Source organism: Danio rerio, chromosome 19 (assembly GCF_052040795.2).
Source record: "Danio rerio strain M-AB ecotype USA chromosome 19, GRCz13ab, whole genome shotgun sequence".
Lineage (NCBI taxonomy): Eukaryota > Metazoa > Chordata > Actinopteri > Cypriniformes > Danionidae > Danio > Danio rerio.
This window is the reverse complement of record NC_141039.2, coordinates 26,306,897-26,321,189: the sequence shown is the minus strand read 5'-3', so window position 1 is coordinate 26,321,189 and position 14,293 is coordinate 26,306,897. Positions and strand designations below refer to the sequence as shown.

General features: G+C 38.3%; 1 protein-coding gene and 2 long non-coding RNA genes across 3 annotated transcripts; 2 read left to right on the top strand and 1 right to left on the bottom strand.

The window, feature by feature from the left end:
• The first annotated feature begins 2,077 nt into the window (after positions 1-2,077).
• prf1.8 (perforin 1.8) lies at positions 2,078-4,454 on the top strand. The gene is made up of 3 exons (XM_087295681.1): positions 2,078-2,163; positions 2,377-2,897; positions 3,050-4,454. Exons 2-3 carry the CDS (start codon positions 2,380-2,382, stop codon positions 4,254-4,256), a joined length of 1,725 nt encoding a protein of 574 aa, XP_087151807.1. The 5' UTR covers positions 2,078-2,163; positions 2,377-2,379; the 3' UTR covers positions 4,257-4,454.
• Positions 4,455-10,885: 6,431 nt separating this feature from the next.
• LOC137487579 (uncharacterized) lies at positions 10,886-12,221 on the top strand. Its single transcript, XR_015517351.1, has 2 exons — positions 10,886-11,777; positions 11,885-12,221. It is a non-coding gene; the product is annotated as an uncharacterized LOC137487579 (long non-coding RNA).
• LOC148679797 (uncharacterized) lies at positions 11,831-13,266 on the bottom strand. Its single transcript, XR_015945262.1, has 3 exons — positions 13,014-13,266; positions 12,530-12,622; positions 11,831-12,172 (listed from the first exon to the last, which is right to left on the bottom strand). It is a non-coding gene; the product is annotated as an uncharacterized LOC148679797 (long non-coding RNA).
• Between the last annotated feature and the right edge of the window lie 1,027 nt (positions 13,267-14,293).

Here is a 14,293-nt window from a genome sequence, read left to right as displayed (position 1 = left end):
TCCGAAATCCGCCGAGCACCGCCACTCGAATGTCCGCGTCCCGCTGGGCCTCCGAAATCGCTTAGAAGACCGATCACGGCACCAATGTAACTAGTCTTTTGCGTCTCTTCTGCGTTGTGTAAATAAATATTCACTCTGATATATCTTTTATCGATTTTATTACTGTGGAAACAGTTAGAACAGAAAAATGAGCGCAGATCTAATCTACCAGCCTCGTGCAATGGCTTCCTCCTACATACTACAATGAATTTCCTTTCTTTTTAGGTAACAGAGGGGGCGCTCTACATATAAAACAATGAATAAATGTTAACCCCTTCCTTCTCATTAGTATTTTAATGTATGCAAGTGGAGAGATACAATATAACCCTGTTACACATACACACTAGATAAACTATGACTGAGGCTATTAACTAAGGCAAGCTCGCGCAACTGATGACAGGGGACTTTTGTGGCTGAAGTCTGAGGAAGAAGCAGTGCATTATTATAAGCAGTTATTATTAATGGCGCTGAATCGGCCAATAAGAGCGATCATATAATGAATGTTAATCCACCAGCCGAGATCAACCGAGTGATTTCCGGAGAGCGCTGAAAGACTCGAAGTGGATCTGCGCCACAGATACACCATACACACTCCATTTATAGGCACACATCATACACTCTATACATATATACTCATGATACACTCTATACATATGCTCATGTGATACACTAAATACATATGCACAAGTGATACACTCTATACATAAACACACATGTGATAAACTTTATACATATACCTACACATGATACACTCCATACATATGCACACATGATACACTCTATACATATACACACACATAATACACTCTATACATAAACTTAATATATAAAACTGTCAACCTAATCAGATTGCTGCTAACTTCACCGTGAAATGTTAAAGTCGGTCGTTTTTCATTGGTGGAGGACTTACAGTAGATGCTTTTATCAGGTGAACTCTCAAAATGTACTTTGTTATAGTCAATTATTAGACAGTCAATATGAATTTAGGTAGTGAACATAATAAAAACATTGTGGAACTGAATGGTAATCATGTCCGACCATGTCCGTGCATGCTTCACAAATGAGATTTCGTCTAACATCTTTGTTTCACAGGAATCACATTTAAAACTAATTAAACTAACGTCTCTGAAAATTGCCAAGCTACATATAAATAACATTCTGTTTCTGGTTTCTTGAGGAAATGTGGTTATAATTTCTGCATTTTAAAAACAGCAAATCAGTTCAAACCAAGATGTACAGTAAATAAAATGTAAAAACCCAATGAAATATTAGTACTAGTATTAGTAGCATATTAATAGCATTTTGTTTTGTTATGTCATGTAATGTGCTAAACACAGCAAGTTTGTGACTTTGTAATATTTAAACAATTTTAAAATCATTTTTATACCACCAATTACAAAAAAATAGCAAATTGTTATGTTTCCCCAATTACCCAGAACATTCCTGTGACCCAGGTTCCTACTTCCTAGAGTAGATTTATTGAGATGAAACTTCAGAATCTACAAAGGAATCTTTGTTATTCCTTTATGCAAACAGTGGAATCAGTGGTTCCTCTGGACATGTTGAATCACAAACAAGAACCCAACTGTTAAAAAGACATTTGAACAGTTAGTAGACATGCCATTCTTCATAAGGGTTTGTGTTTGTTTGTGGCTTTTCTCTCTGGCTATCTTTTTATAAAAATTGTATAAAACTCTTTTAAATTGTCATAATTGTTGATAATTATTTTGAAGAAATGTACTGTAAATGCTGCAGTCATGTTTTAATAAATAATTTTTAATGGCTTTTTTATTGCAATAATCTTTAGGAAGCTAAAAGTTGTTTGTTTGTTTTTACTACTGGCAATATTTTGAAGAAAGTTTTTTTTAAATAAATATTGTATTTAGTATTACTGTTCTAAATTCTGTGTACATGGACCTCAGTGGGCAGTGAAGGTCTTTTTTTCTCAGTTTTATCATGCCAGAAGGTGAAGAAACAGTTCTATTTAAAGAACAGTCCTCGTCATAAAATAATTTCTGAAAACACCCACAACCTCACAACCATGACATAAAATGCAAGGTAATATATGTATATATATATCATGCTCACGACTCATTTTTGATCACTGCATCTCTGAATTCAGCGGTAAGAAACTTAAAATTGACCAGATTAATATAACTTTAAATAAGCAATTTAAACTTGTAACAGTTAATTTGTGATACATAGTCTTTTTAGAATCCCAGGTTCTTGTACTTGAAAATTTGACAACAAAATTGTCAGACAGAAATATATTTTACAGATTTATTTGATTTTATTCTATTATACATATTTACATTTTCTTATCTCACTTTACTGTAGATCATGGGGCAAAACAAGGTTTATCTGTTGGTTTTCTGGGCATTGCTTCTGATAATAGTTTCTGGAGAAGATGAAATAGGCACATCAAAAGAGTGTGAAGATGCTCCTTTTGTTCCACGATACAATCTTGCTGGAGAGGGATTTGATGTTGTGACCCTGGAGCGCAAAGGTACTTACGTAATCAACATGGAAAAATGGGATTTAGGGAACAGCACTTGTGCACTGGTAGAAAATGATTATTTGCCCGGGAAAAAACAGAAGCTACCCGTTGCAGTTAAGTTCTGGAGGACCTTGCCAAAGTGTTCAATGAAAGTCTCCAGTCAGATCTTTGAATCAAGTGAAGCAGTGGTCAATGATTCGTCATCAGCTCTCTCGGCCAGCTGGAAAGTGGGTATAGATGTCAAGGCGGTTGGAGCTGCAGTTGGAAGCACTCATTCCAGAGAAGCAAAATTTGCAATGACAAAATCAAAAGAAGACAAATACAGTTTCACCAAACATCAAGTTGAATGCAGTTTTTACAGGTGAGAGAGAGCTGGGTGGTTAGCTATGATATAACATATATATATATATATATATATATATATATATATATATATATATATATATATATTCCACTTCTTTATAGTCATTCCTCTGAATATCTATTTGAACTGTATTTAATGTTTCTGTACAGATATAATGTAGCCGAAAATCCTCCTCTTCATGCTGAATTTCTTGAAGCAATCAAATCCCTCCCTGCGTCCTATGATCGAGATGCCTACCGCAGCCTGATCTATACATACGGCACTCACTATACCACAAATGTAAAGTTAGGAGGGCAAATTAAAGCCATAACAGCCATTAAAACCTGTCAGGCAGCAGTTAGTGGACTTACAGACACTGCAATCAAAGACTGTTTGGATGTAGAAGCCTCAGGTTCATACAGTGTAGCAACTGTGAAAGCAGAGGCTCATTTTTGTAAAGAACAACAAAAGAAAATGGGCACAAATCAGAAGTTTAGCAGCATGTTCAGTGAGCGTCAGACAGATATCATCGGAGGAAACATAAATGGAGAACATCTGCTTTTTTCTGGTTCATCACACCCAAATGCTCTTAATAGCTGGCTTGAGTCTTTAAAGAGCCTCCCTGATGTTGTGCAGTACTCTCTGAAGCCCCTCCACTTCTTACTGAGTGCTAAACACCCTGCCAGAAAAGGGCTGAAGAAAGCTGTTGAAGAATACATCATTGAAAATGCCCTCATGAAGATTTGCTCTGAGCCTTGTAAGATGGGTAGAGAGGGAAGTGCAAGAGATCGTTGTGCATGTGTTTGTGAAAGTAGTCAAGTTATAAAGTCCAACTGCTGTCCAGCTGAAAACGGACTTGCCACCCTGAAGGTCTACAATCTCAGAGCCAACGGTCTGTATGGAGATGTAAGAACTCAAACAGACGGCACTGTATTAGTTAAATATGGCAAAACAATCAAGCGCACTGAAACTATTGATAATAATGACAATCCACGATGGCGAGACACGTTTGACTTTGGTCCTGTTAAGATCACCATGGCCGAAAGACTATGTTTTGAAGTATATGATGCAGATAGCAACTGGAACAGTGATCTTCTTGGTAAATGCTCTTTTAAACTTAGAAGTGGAGTTGTCACTGACGCTTGTGTTTTTAATTATGGCACCTTCTTTTTTACCTACGAGGTGAAATGTGCACCTAGTCTACAGGGCCCACAGTGTAACGAACACAAACCTTCACCAATGGCTGCCCATCTGGCTGACATTTTCAGCTCAAGAAACGGTGTTCTGGTCAAAGACATGCCCAGGCTAGAATTAGCTCTCAATAACTCAGATAAAATCAACCTCAAGCATGCTCATGAAAAGATTACAATGCTGTGAACTGCACTTTAATCTTTATGCAAGACAAATCTCCATAATATAGTTTAAGAGCACTTTCATCAGCTTAAAAATGCATTATTAACATTTGCATTGTTTCCATTGTTTTTATTGTATGTGTTATGTATTAATAAAGCATTCCCAAAGACAGATCTTTTCAAAATATTTTTTTATACTTCTTTTCGATATCAATGATCCATGCATGCAAATAATAGCAGACACAAACACACGTCTGAGAAAAAACAAACAGATTTCATTTATGTGTACTGTGTATTTGTACAGATTTTCCATATATTAGGCATGTAGGCTGTGAAGCTATTTTGGCGGTTCTAAAACAGGGCCGCCAGATGGTGCTTGGGGTGCCGCAAAGAATTTCTAGATAAGGGGTAATCAACAGGCCCACCTGGACTCATTTTGTGTCCTGCGTCATTCTGAAGGTCAATGCATTTCTTTATTATAATTTGAGCTCAAAAGTGTCACAGATATTAAGATTTATGTTAGTGTTATTTAAACTCAGTTGATATATTTGCATGCAAAAAGTGAAGCACAGTGCCAAAACGCTATATGCACGGGGTCTTTTACTGAATAAGTGCCCCTGGCTGGGCCCTTCCAGTGACTTTTGTCGCTCACCTGCTGCTCCTGATGTAACATTTGCATTTGGATGTGACCTGTGAAGTCACGTGAGTTGACGTCACATGCAGGTGGCGCATGTAAGGAAGTTAGTGTGCAAGTGAATATAAAGAGCTATGTTTCCTCCAGCATGCGAGTCTATTGTCATCATCACAGAAATACATAAACATCACAATGGTGACGAGGATACTAACGCGATCTCAACCCATGATTTGAAGTTTTGAAGAAATGCTTCCCGTACGTGAGTGAGTAAACACTATCACACAGAAGCTGTAGCCATGCAGTCGATGATGAATCAAACATCCATCCAGCCATTTGACACAGAAACAGACCCCAGTTCGTTAGGAACTTGGTGGAATAAGTGGATACAGCGTTTCGAAAACTTCATTATTGCAATGAATATTACCGGCGACGCTCGGAAGAAAGCGCTACTGCTGCACCTTGCTGGAGAACGCGTGCATGACATATATGATACGTTTGCCGCAGATGAAGATGAATACACAGAAACAAAAACGAAACTAAATAACTACTTCTCCCCTAAAAAGAATACACAATTTCTTGTTTATCAGTTCAGAAAAGCTGTTCAGCAACATGGAGAAAAACTTGACACTTATCAAACCAGACTGAGGATGCTTGCAAAAGACTGTGAGTTTGCCGATGTTGACTGTGAAATAAAAGCACAGTTGATACAAAGCTGCACGTCGTCTAGGCTGCGTAGAAAAGCACTCAGAGAACCAGATTTGACTTTGGAGGCTTTATTAGACCATGGGAGAACGCTGGAAATATCTGAGCAACAAGCAGCTGGAATTGAACAAAACCCAGTGGCCGCTGTCAGTGCTGTATATCACAATTATAAGCAACAAAGTAAATTCAAAGCAACCAACAAACAGATTTCTAACATACAATGCAGAAACTGCGGAGGACAGTATCCACATCAAGGTGTTTGTCCTGCTAGAGGAAAAGAATGCAGAGCATGTGGAAAACTAAATCACTATGCAAAAGTGTGTCGATCTAACACTACGAAACACCCTCAACAACGAAAATATAATGATCGTCTACAGTACAAACGTAACAGCAATCCACAAACAAGCAAACAAGTTGCTGCAACATGTGTCAGTAATACACAAGATGACTCATCAAGTAGTGAAGATGCATATGTGTTTGTTTTTAAACAGCAACACATGCCAACAACAGCCACAGACTGAAATAAAAATAAACGGCACCAGGGTTAGAGCTTTGATCGATTCTGGAGCTGCTGTAAATATTATTAGCAAAGCAGAATTTGACACGCTTGCACCAAAACCACAAATCAGACCAGCAACAATCAAGATTTTCGCATATGGTTCTGATACTGCTCTACCCATCATTGGAGTGTTCCAGTGCGACGTCAAAGCATCACATAGTGCTACAGAAGCTAAGTTTTATGTACTTCAGAATGATGGACACACTCTTCTAAGCTATGGAACAGCACAAGAGCTTGGATTAATAAACATCAGCAGCTCCGTTAACCATACAAGCACCATTCGTACAGTAGCTGATGAACTAATTGAAAATCATCCAGATCTGTTCAAAGGAATAGGGAAACTGAAAAACTTTCAAGTGAAGTTGCACATTAATCCAGATGTTCAACCTACATGTCAGCCACACAGACGTGTGCCATTCCACATTCGACAGAAAGTGGAAGCTGAACTACAACAACTGACAAACAATGACATCATAGAAATAGTTACAGGTCCAACGCCATGGGTTTCCCCTATTGTGACTCCACCCAAACCAAAAGATCCTGATTAAGTCCGAATTTGTGTTGACATGCGCCAAGCTAATATAGCCATACAACGTGAGCGTCACATAACGCCCACCATTGATGATGTCATACAAGAGCTAAACGGTGCAAAAGTGTTCTCAAAACTTGATCTTAGAGCTGGTTACCATCAGCTAGAACTTCATCCAGACAGCCGATACATCACTACATTCACCACTCATCTAGGACTAAGGAGATACAAAAGGCTTAATTTTGGCATATCATCTGCTGCAGAAGTGTTCCAAAATGCCATAGCACAAACGCTACAAGGCATAAAAGGTGTAAAAAACCTCAGCGATGATATCATTTTTTATGGTGCCTCACAGAGAGCACATGATGAAGCGCTCCAAGCTGTTTTTCAGAGACTACAAGACATGGGTCTTACACTAAATCGTGAGAAATGTGAGTTTAACAAAAACAGACTTGAATTTTATGGATTCATTTTCTCTGACAGTGGCATCTCAGCAGACCCCAAAAAAGTTGCAGCCATTCTACAAGCCAGTGAACCCAAGGATCAAGGTGAAATTCGGAGCCTACTAGGGATGGCAAACTACTGTTCACGATTTATACAGGACTTTTCGACAATCTGTGCACCTCTTCGTGATCTAACTAAAAAAGACACACCTTGGCAGTGGGGTGAAATGCATAAGCAAGCTCTACAACAGCTCAAAGATGCTTTAGCCCGTGCCACCACTGTATCATACTTTGCCCCCCTAAAAGACACTGAACTTGTTGTAGATGCCAGTCCAGTTGGGCTTGGTGCCATTTTATCACAAACACAAAATGGTCAAAAAAATGTCATTGCATATGCCAGTCGCGCACTCAGCGACACTGAAAAACGATACTCGCAAACTGAACGCGAGGCTCTAGCCATTGTATGGAGCTGCGAGCATTTTCATTTGTACATTTACGGTCATCCTTTTACTTTAGTGACTGACCACAAGCCTTTAGAACTGATATGGAACAACCCAAGATCAAAGCCACCAGCCAGAATTGAACGATGGGGCCTCAGACTCCAGCCATACCAATTCAGAATAGAATACAGAAAAGGAATTGACAATCCTGCTGATTTCATGTCCAGACACCCTGTGCCACTTGATGTAGAATGTAACACTAGGGCATCCAAAGTGGCAGAGGAGTATGTCAATTTCATGGCTCTGCAGTCAACACCGAAAGCCATGATGATAGATGAGATAAAAACTGAGACAAAGAAGGATGCCGTGCTCCAGCAGGTTTGCTCCTGCATAAGAAACAACTCATGGCACATAAATACACGAGACTCACTCTTTGCTGACACACTAAAACAGTACAGAAATGTCAGTTCTGAACTCACTGTGTCTCCGAACGATGATCTCATTCTCAGGGGCTCTAGAATAGTCATACCATCTACTCTAGAGCAAAGAGTCTTAGATCTTGCTCATGAGAGCCATCAAGGGGTTGCTAAAACCAAAAGTCTTCTGAGAGAAAAGATATGGTTTCCCAACATTGATCGGAAAGTTGAAGTCATAACTACAAATTGCATTGCTTGCCAAGCAAATACCCCCATCACGCATGTCGAGCCGCTTCAAATGTCAGAAATGCCAGAAGCACCATGGCATAATCTGAGTGCGGATTTCTATGGGCCATTACCATCTGGCGAATATCTGCTAGTCGTTATAGATGACTACACTCGCTATCCTGTAGTCAAAATTCTCCATTCTACATCAGCAACTACTGTGATACCAGCTATTGATGATGTTTTTTCTATGTTTGGAATTCCCAAAGTGCTTAAAACTGACAATGGCCCTTCCTTCAACAGCAACATGTTCGCACAATTTGCTGTCTACAGTGGGTTTCACCATAGGAAAATAACACCTTTCTGGCCACAAGCTAATGCTACAGCAGAGAGATTTATGCGTACTTTAGGGAAAGCCATTCGAATTGCTCACACTCGAGGTCTCCCTTGGAAACAACAGTTAAATGTTTTCCTTCGTGAGTACAGATCCACACCTCATTGCACAACAGGGACTTCTCCGGCTGAACTGCTCTTTCAAAGGAAGATGCGCACAAAAATTCCCATAGCTACTTCAAGTATCATCAGTGTGGATGATGTTGTCCGCAAAAGAGACAAAAGCGCAAAGGATAAGATGAAAGCTCTTGCAGACACTCGAAAACATGCCACACACATTAACATCAAACCTGGGGACACTGTATTGTGCCGGCAACAGAAACAGAACAAACTAACGACACCATACAGTACAAAGCCACTCACAGTCACCAGAGTCAAAGGCACTATGGTAACTGCAGAACGCCAAGGACACTCTATCACAAGGAACTGCTCTTTCTTTAAAAGACTCAACCAGGAGATGCCTGAGCTTTTGTTTGAGCCAGGACATGGAGATGAAACAGAAGAAAATGTCACACATACAGTCCCTCCAAAATATCCTTTCAGGCACAACCGTAGGCCTCCTGCCTACCTTTCTGATTATGTTTAGGTAAAAAAAATAAATAAATTGCATTAAAGTTCTACAATGCACATGAAACAGACTGTTCAGATTTTTCAAGTATTCATGTCGCATAGGAATTTTAATTGTTGCAGAGTTTTCTATGATTGGCAACAGTTAATACTTAAAATAGTTTGTTGCATAGTTATTATTGCATATTAAAATGTTTGTAAAAAAAAAAAAAAAGGAGTGATGTAACATATGCATTTGGATGTGACCTGTGAAGTCACGTGAGTTGACGTCACATGCAGGTGGCGCATGTAAGGAAGTTAGTGTGCAAGTGAATATAAAGAGCTATGTTTCCTCCAGCATGCGAGTCTATTGTCATCATCACAGAAATACATAAACATCACACCTGACTTTCATTTCACAGCCTTTCATCTTGTTATGCTTAAACTACTAAATGAAAACAGGAACATTTCCGGTGGCTGAAAAGCACTTCCCTGTATATAATTGTAGCGTACAGTCCACAGATAAAATTTCTTATGGATTTTATCACGGTCTGGTTTTGGTCGACAGGTTTTATGACTCCTGGCTCCAAGAAGTCTGGATTTTCGTGACAGCTTAATTTGTTCAGGGGGGACTGGAAAGATAAGCAGGAAAGCTTCAAAGACATTCCTGCCCAAATACATACACACACACACACACACACCCCCACGAGGCTGTTCTGACAGAAAGAAAATGCACTCAGAAATCCTGAAACAGCACAAAACTAAAGTGTTATGTTTTGTAAACTTTGTACCTCATTTCTGAGTTTTCTTACCTGTGTAACCTCTCTTATAACCTGTATGCCTGTGCCTTTTAGGCCTTTTTGAAGCATAAATATTATGAGGATGTGAAAAATTATGTCGATGTACTTTTAAAACCCCCATGTTTGGTACCGATGGGTTTCTGCTGACATTTTACAGCACATGATGCATATAGCAAGATCATAACTAGCATTGCTTTATTCTTTAATCCCCTGTATTAAATGCCTGTCCGCATGCTTTGGGCGGACACTCAAATTTGCATACGAGGAGCCTCGAGACAAAGAAAGGGTTCCCCTGAAATCATTGGTCAGAATGCTGTACGGGTTGTCACGTGACCCGCAGGTATAAGCACACTTCCCCCCAAACATCTGGGCAGAAAGAGAACGTCCTAAAAAGGAACATCATTGACGGTGGCCTATGGAAGTTTTTTCCTAACAAAATTAAAATGAAAATTCAAATGCTTAAAAGATCAAATGATAAATCAAATGCTCAAACTATAAATCAAATGCTCCAACCGACATTGCAAATGATAAATCAAATCCTCAAACTGACTCTGCAAATGATAAATCAAATGCTCAAACGGACTTTGCAAATGGTGAATCAAATCCTCAAACCGACTCCTCAAAATATAAATCAAATCCTCAAACTGACATCGCAAATGATAAATCAAATCCTCAAACTGACATCGCAAATGATAAATCAAATCCTCAAACTGACATCGCAAATGGTGAATCAAATGCTCAAACTATAAATCAAATCCTTAAATCGACATTGCAAATGGTGAATCAAATGCTCAAACGACTCCGCAAATGGTGAATCAAATGCTCAAACAGACATCGCAAATGGTGAATCAAATGCTCAAACAGACATCGCAAATGGTGAATCAAATGCTCAAACAGACATCGCAAATGATAAATCAAATGCAAATGAGGTGTCAATCAACCAGCATAGGCGGAGCTTTAAGGCGGAAGAGTTTGTTGTTGACAACAACCGGTAGCGCTACGACTTTTTCAAGGCGTTCAGATTTGCGTGCACTATTCCATGTCGTATCCGTATAAACTCGTGAAAGAGAAAGCGAGAAATCTCCTACTGCTTCTGTCCACATTCTGAAGTGTTCATCAGATGGGTACATCTATCATAGGAGGCCACGAAAAACCATACGGAAAGATGATGATGCTACGTCACATTGTGGAAAACTGGATGGATTTAGACTTCTTACATGCAACTAATTAAATCCAGAAAGACGGTTCCTTGAGTTAAGTTACAGTAAAATAGCAATAGTTGAGCTACTGTACAGTGAACTGTAGAATTACTGAAAGTGTAAAGATGCTTTACAGTATATTTATTTTATCTTGCTGTAAATTATCATGTAGGAACTTCTGTAAGCACATGACGTTTCAAACGTTAATTTACATAAAGACGATTATTCAATGTCTGACAGAAAAATATAGGAGGTATTGCAGATTAGCAAATTATAACATTAAACAGACGTCTGAGTGATTTGTTTGTGTTGATGTAGAATGCACTTTTGTCAATACAGCTTAGGTTAGATACATGTAATATTAATACAGTAATGTTTTCTTCTGTTCAGTTGGTGATACATTTATGAAAGTATAATTTTGAGCACACAAATCACAGAGGTAATATGACTTGTCTAATTGTTATAGAGAAGGAAGCACACATGTTTGTGTGTTAGCTGATGCAGAGTGACTGAACAAATGCTACCATCATATTTGTTTAATATTGTTGTTTCAAACTGCTATTACAACAATTTCTTTAATGTTGATTTATATGCCATTTCTGGGCTGGAGCAGGACTTGCAAGGCAAGAAAACAGAGAAAACCTGAATTCAAAACATGAAGTAAGATCATGTTATTACTTCCAATTCAGAACTCAAATGAAACTCAAAAAGTGTGCTGTTAAATGACTTCTTTATTAAGAGCTTTGCATAATCTGAAATGTCCTCAGACTGGTGTGTGCAGTGATGATGATGAAGAACAGCAGTGTGCTGATGAAGTAAATGTTGAAGATGCTGTAGTGCCATGGACAAGACCCTGCATCCCTCCACCTGCATGCGTGTCCTCATCTGAGCCAGATGCTGGTGTGGTCTCTTCATCTTCAGTATGAATCGGTTTCTCAGGCATGGACAGCCTCACCTCACAACTCTGTTCCAGTCTGACTGCAGCACTGAGGGATGTGATGGCAAAAACAAGTGAAGTCCAGAAGTCCAGCATGCAGCAGAACATGGGGTTTTGTCTGAAATACATGATTGTTTGAATAAGTTTGAATAAAGCTTAGTTTCGTATCTTGTTGACTTGTATTTATTTATCATGGTTACTATTATTAATTCTTTTAATCATACATTCATATTTTCTTTAATTGTTGATGAATACATTAATAATTTCAATAATGTATAACTACATTATTTCATTTTTTGACTGGAAATTAAGATGTACTCACCTTGGCTACATTTGTCTAGTGACTATTCATGCATAGCTGTGTGTGTGTGTTTGTGTGTGTGTGTGTGTGTGTGTGTGTGTGTGTGTTTGTGAACAGCATTTATTATTTTTGTAAGTGTTGGGGTGGGCTTTGCAGTCTAGAGTAAATACTCACATTTTTCGAGTGTAAAATTTCTCCAAAGGAAGATCTTCAAGCAGCTGTCCGGCATCTTTGTGCAGATGTACCAATGTGCCAACATTAGAAAGGCTATCAGGTAGGGTTATCAAGTTACTGATGCTATTAGGTGTTATTGCTTCTGTCCCTGCTATTTTATTTGTATTATTATGGGATTGTTATCAATAACAATTATTATTAATCATTATTATGCAGAAATAAAAATTTCATACAGGCTTAGGGAAACATTGCTGTATCTTAACAATTAACATAAACAGCAAAAAGAGAACAAATGTAATAGATTTTCTTTTGATATAGGAATATATGATGATATAATCAAACAAGACTGGAAAACTAACTTTAAGCATTTTTTACATGTGAATAAAAAAGTTACACAATAAAGGTAACAACAAATTAGGTTACATTTGACAAGGATATCTTATGTAATAAAATATTATTTTAAATTAAGATTTAATAAACCTACCATTTATTTAAAGTTGCGCTTAACGTCAGTTATGTAACTTTTTTTTATCATCTTGGTTATCGTATGGTTTTTCGTGGCCTCCTATGATAGATGTACCCATCTGATGAACACTTCAGAATGTGGACAGAAGCATTAGGAGATTTCTCGCTTTCTCTTTCACGAGTTTATACGGATACGACATGGAATAGTGCACGCAAATCTGAACGCCTTGAAAAAGTCGTAGCGCTACCGGTTGTTGTCAACAACAAACTCTTCCGCCTTAAAGCTCCGCCTATGCTGGTTGATTGACACCTCATTTGCATTTGATTTATCATTTGCGATGTCTGTTTGAGCATTTGATTCACCATTTGCGATGTCTGTTTGAGCATTTGATTCACCATTTGCGATGTCTGTTTGAGCATTTGATTCACCATTTGCGATGTCTGTTTGAGCATTTGATTCACCATTTGCGATGTCTGTTTGAGCATTTGATTCACCATTTGCGATGTCTGTTTAAGCATTTGATTCACCATTTGCGGAGTCGTTTGAGCATTTGATTCACCATTTGCAGAGTTGTTTGAGCATTTGATTCACCATTTGCAATGTCGATTTAAGGATTTGATTTATAGTTTGAGCATTTGATTCACCATTTGCGATGTCAGTTTGAGGATTTGATTTATCATTTGAGGAGTCGGTTTGAGGATTTGATTCACCATTTGCAAAGTCCGTTTGAGCATTTGATTTATCATTTGCAGAGTCAGTTTGAGGATTTGATTTATCATTTGCAATGTCGGTTGGAGCATTTGATTTATAGTTTGAGCATTTGATTTATCATTTGATCTTTTAAGCATTTGAATTTTCATTTTAATTTTGTTAGGAAAAAACTTCCATAGTGGCCCTCGGCAAAGTAAATTCAGTTTAAAGTTTGCGATCTTGTTCGTCCGAACTGCATTACAAACTCCACGCATCAAAGCACATCAAGAGTAGTTTTCATCACGACGGAAGAGAGACGCATAAAAGAGACCTCCAGACATGAAAAACCAGGTGATTTTAGTTATGCGATTAAGCTGTGCCCCTTTTATCAAAAAGGTGTTTTTTATAACCTTGGTGGTCCGTAATGGTGCGTGTGGAACTGAAAGTTTTGTCACTCTTTTACCTGAAATCTATATTTCCTAGCTTTACTATGTCTCTTTGCTGTTACACGTTCTATTGACCCGATATCTCCACGTGGTTTACCTTTGTTTTGTGTTTAATGTATGTTTGTGCGTTTGTTTGTTCGTTACGTCTGACTAGTCAATAAA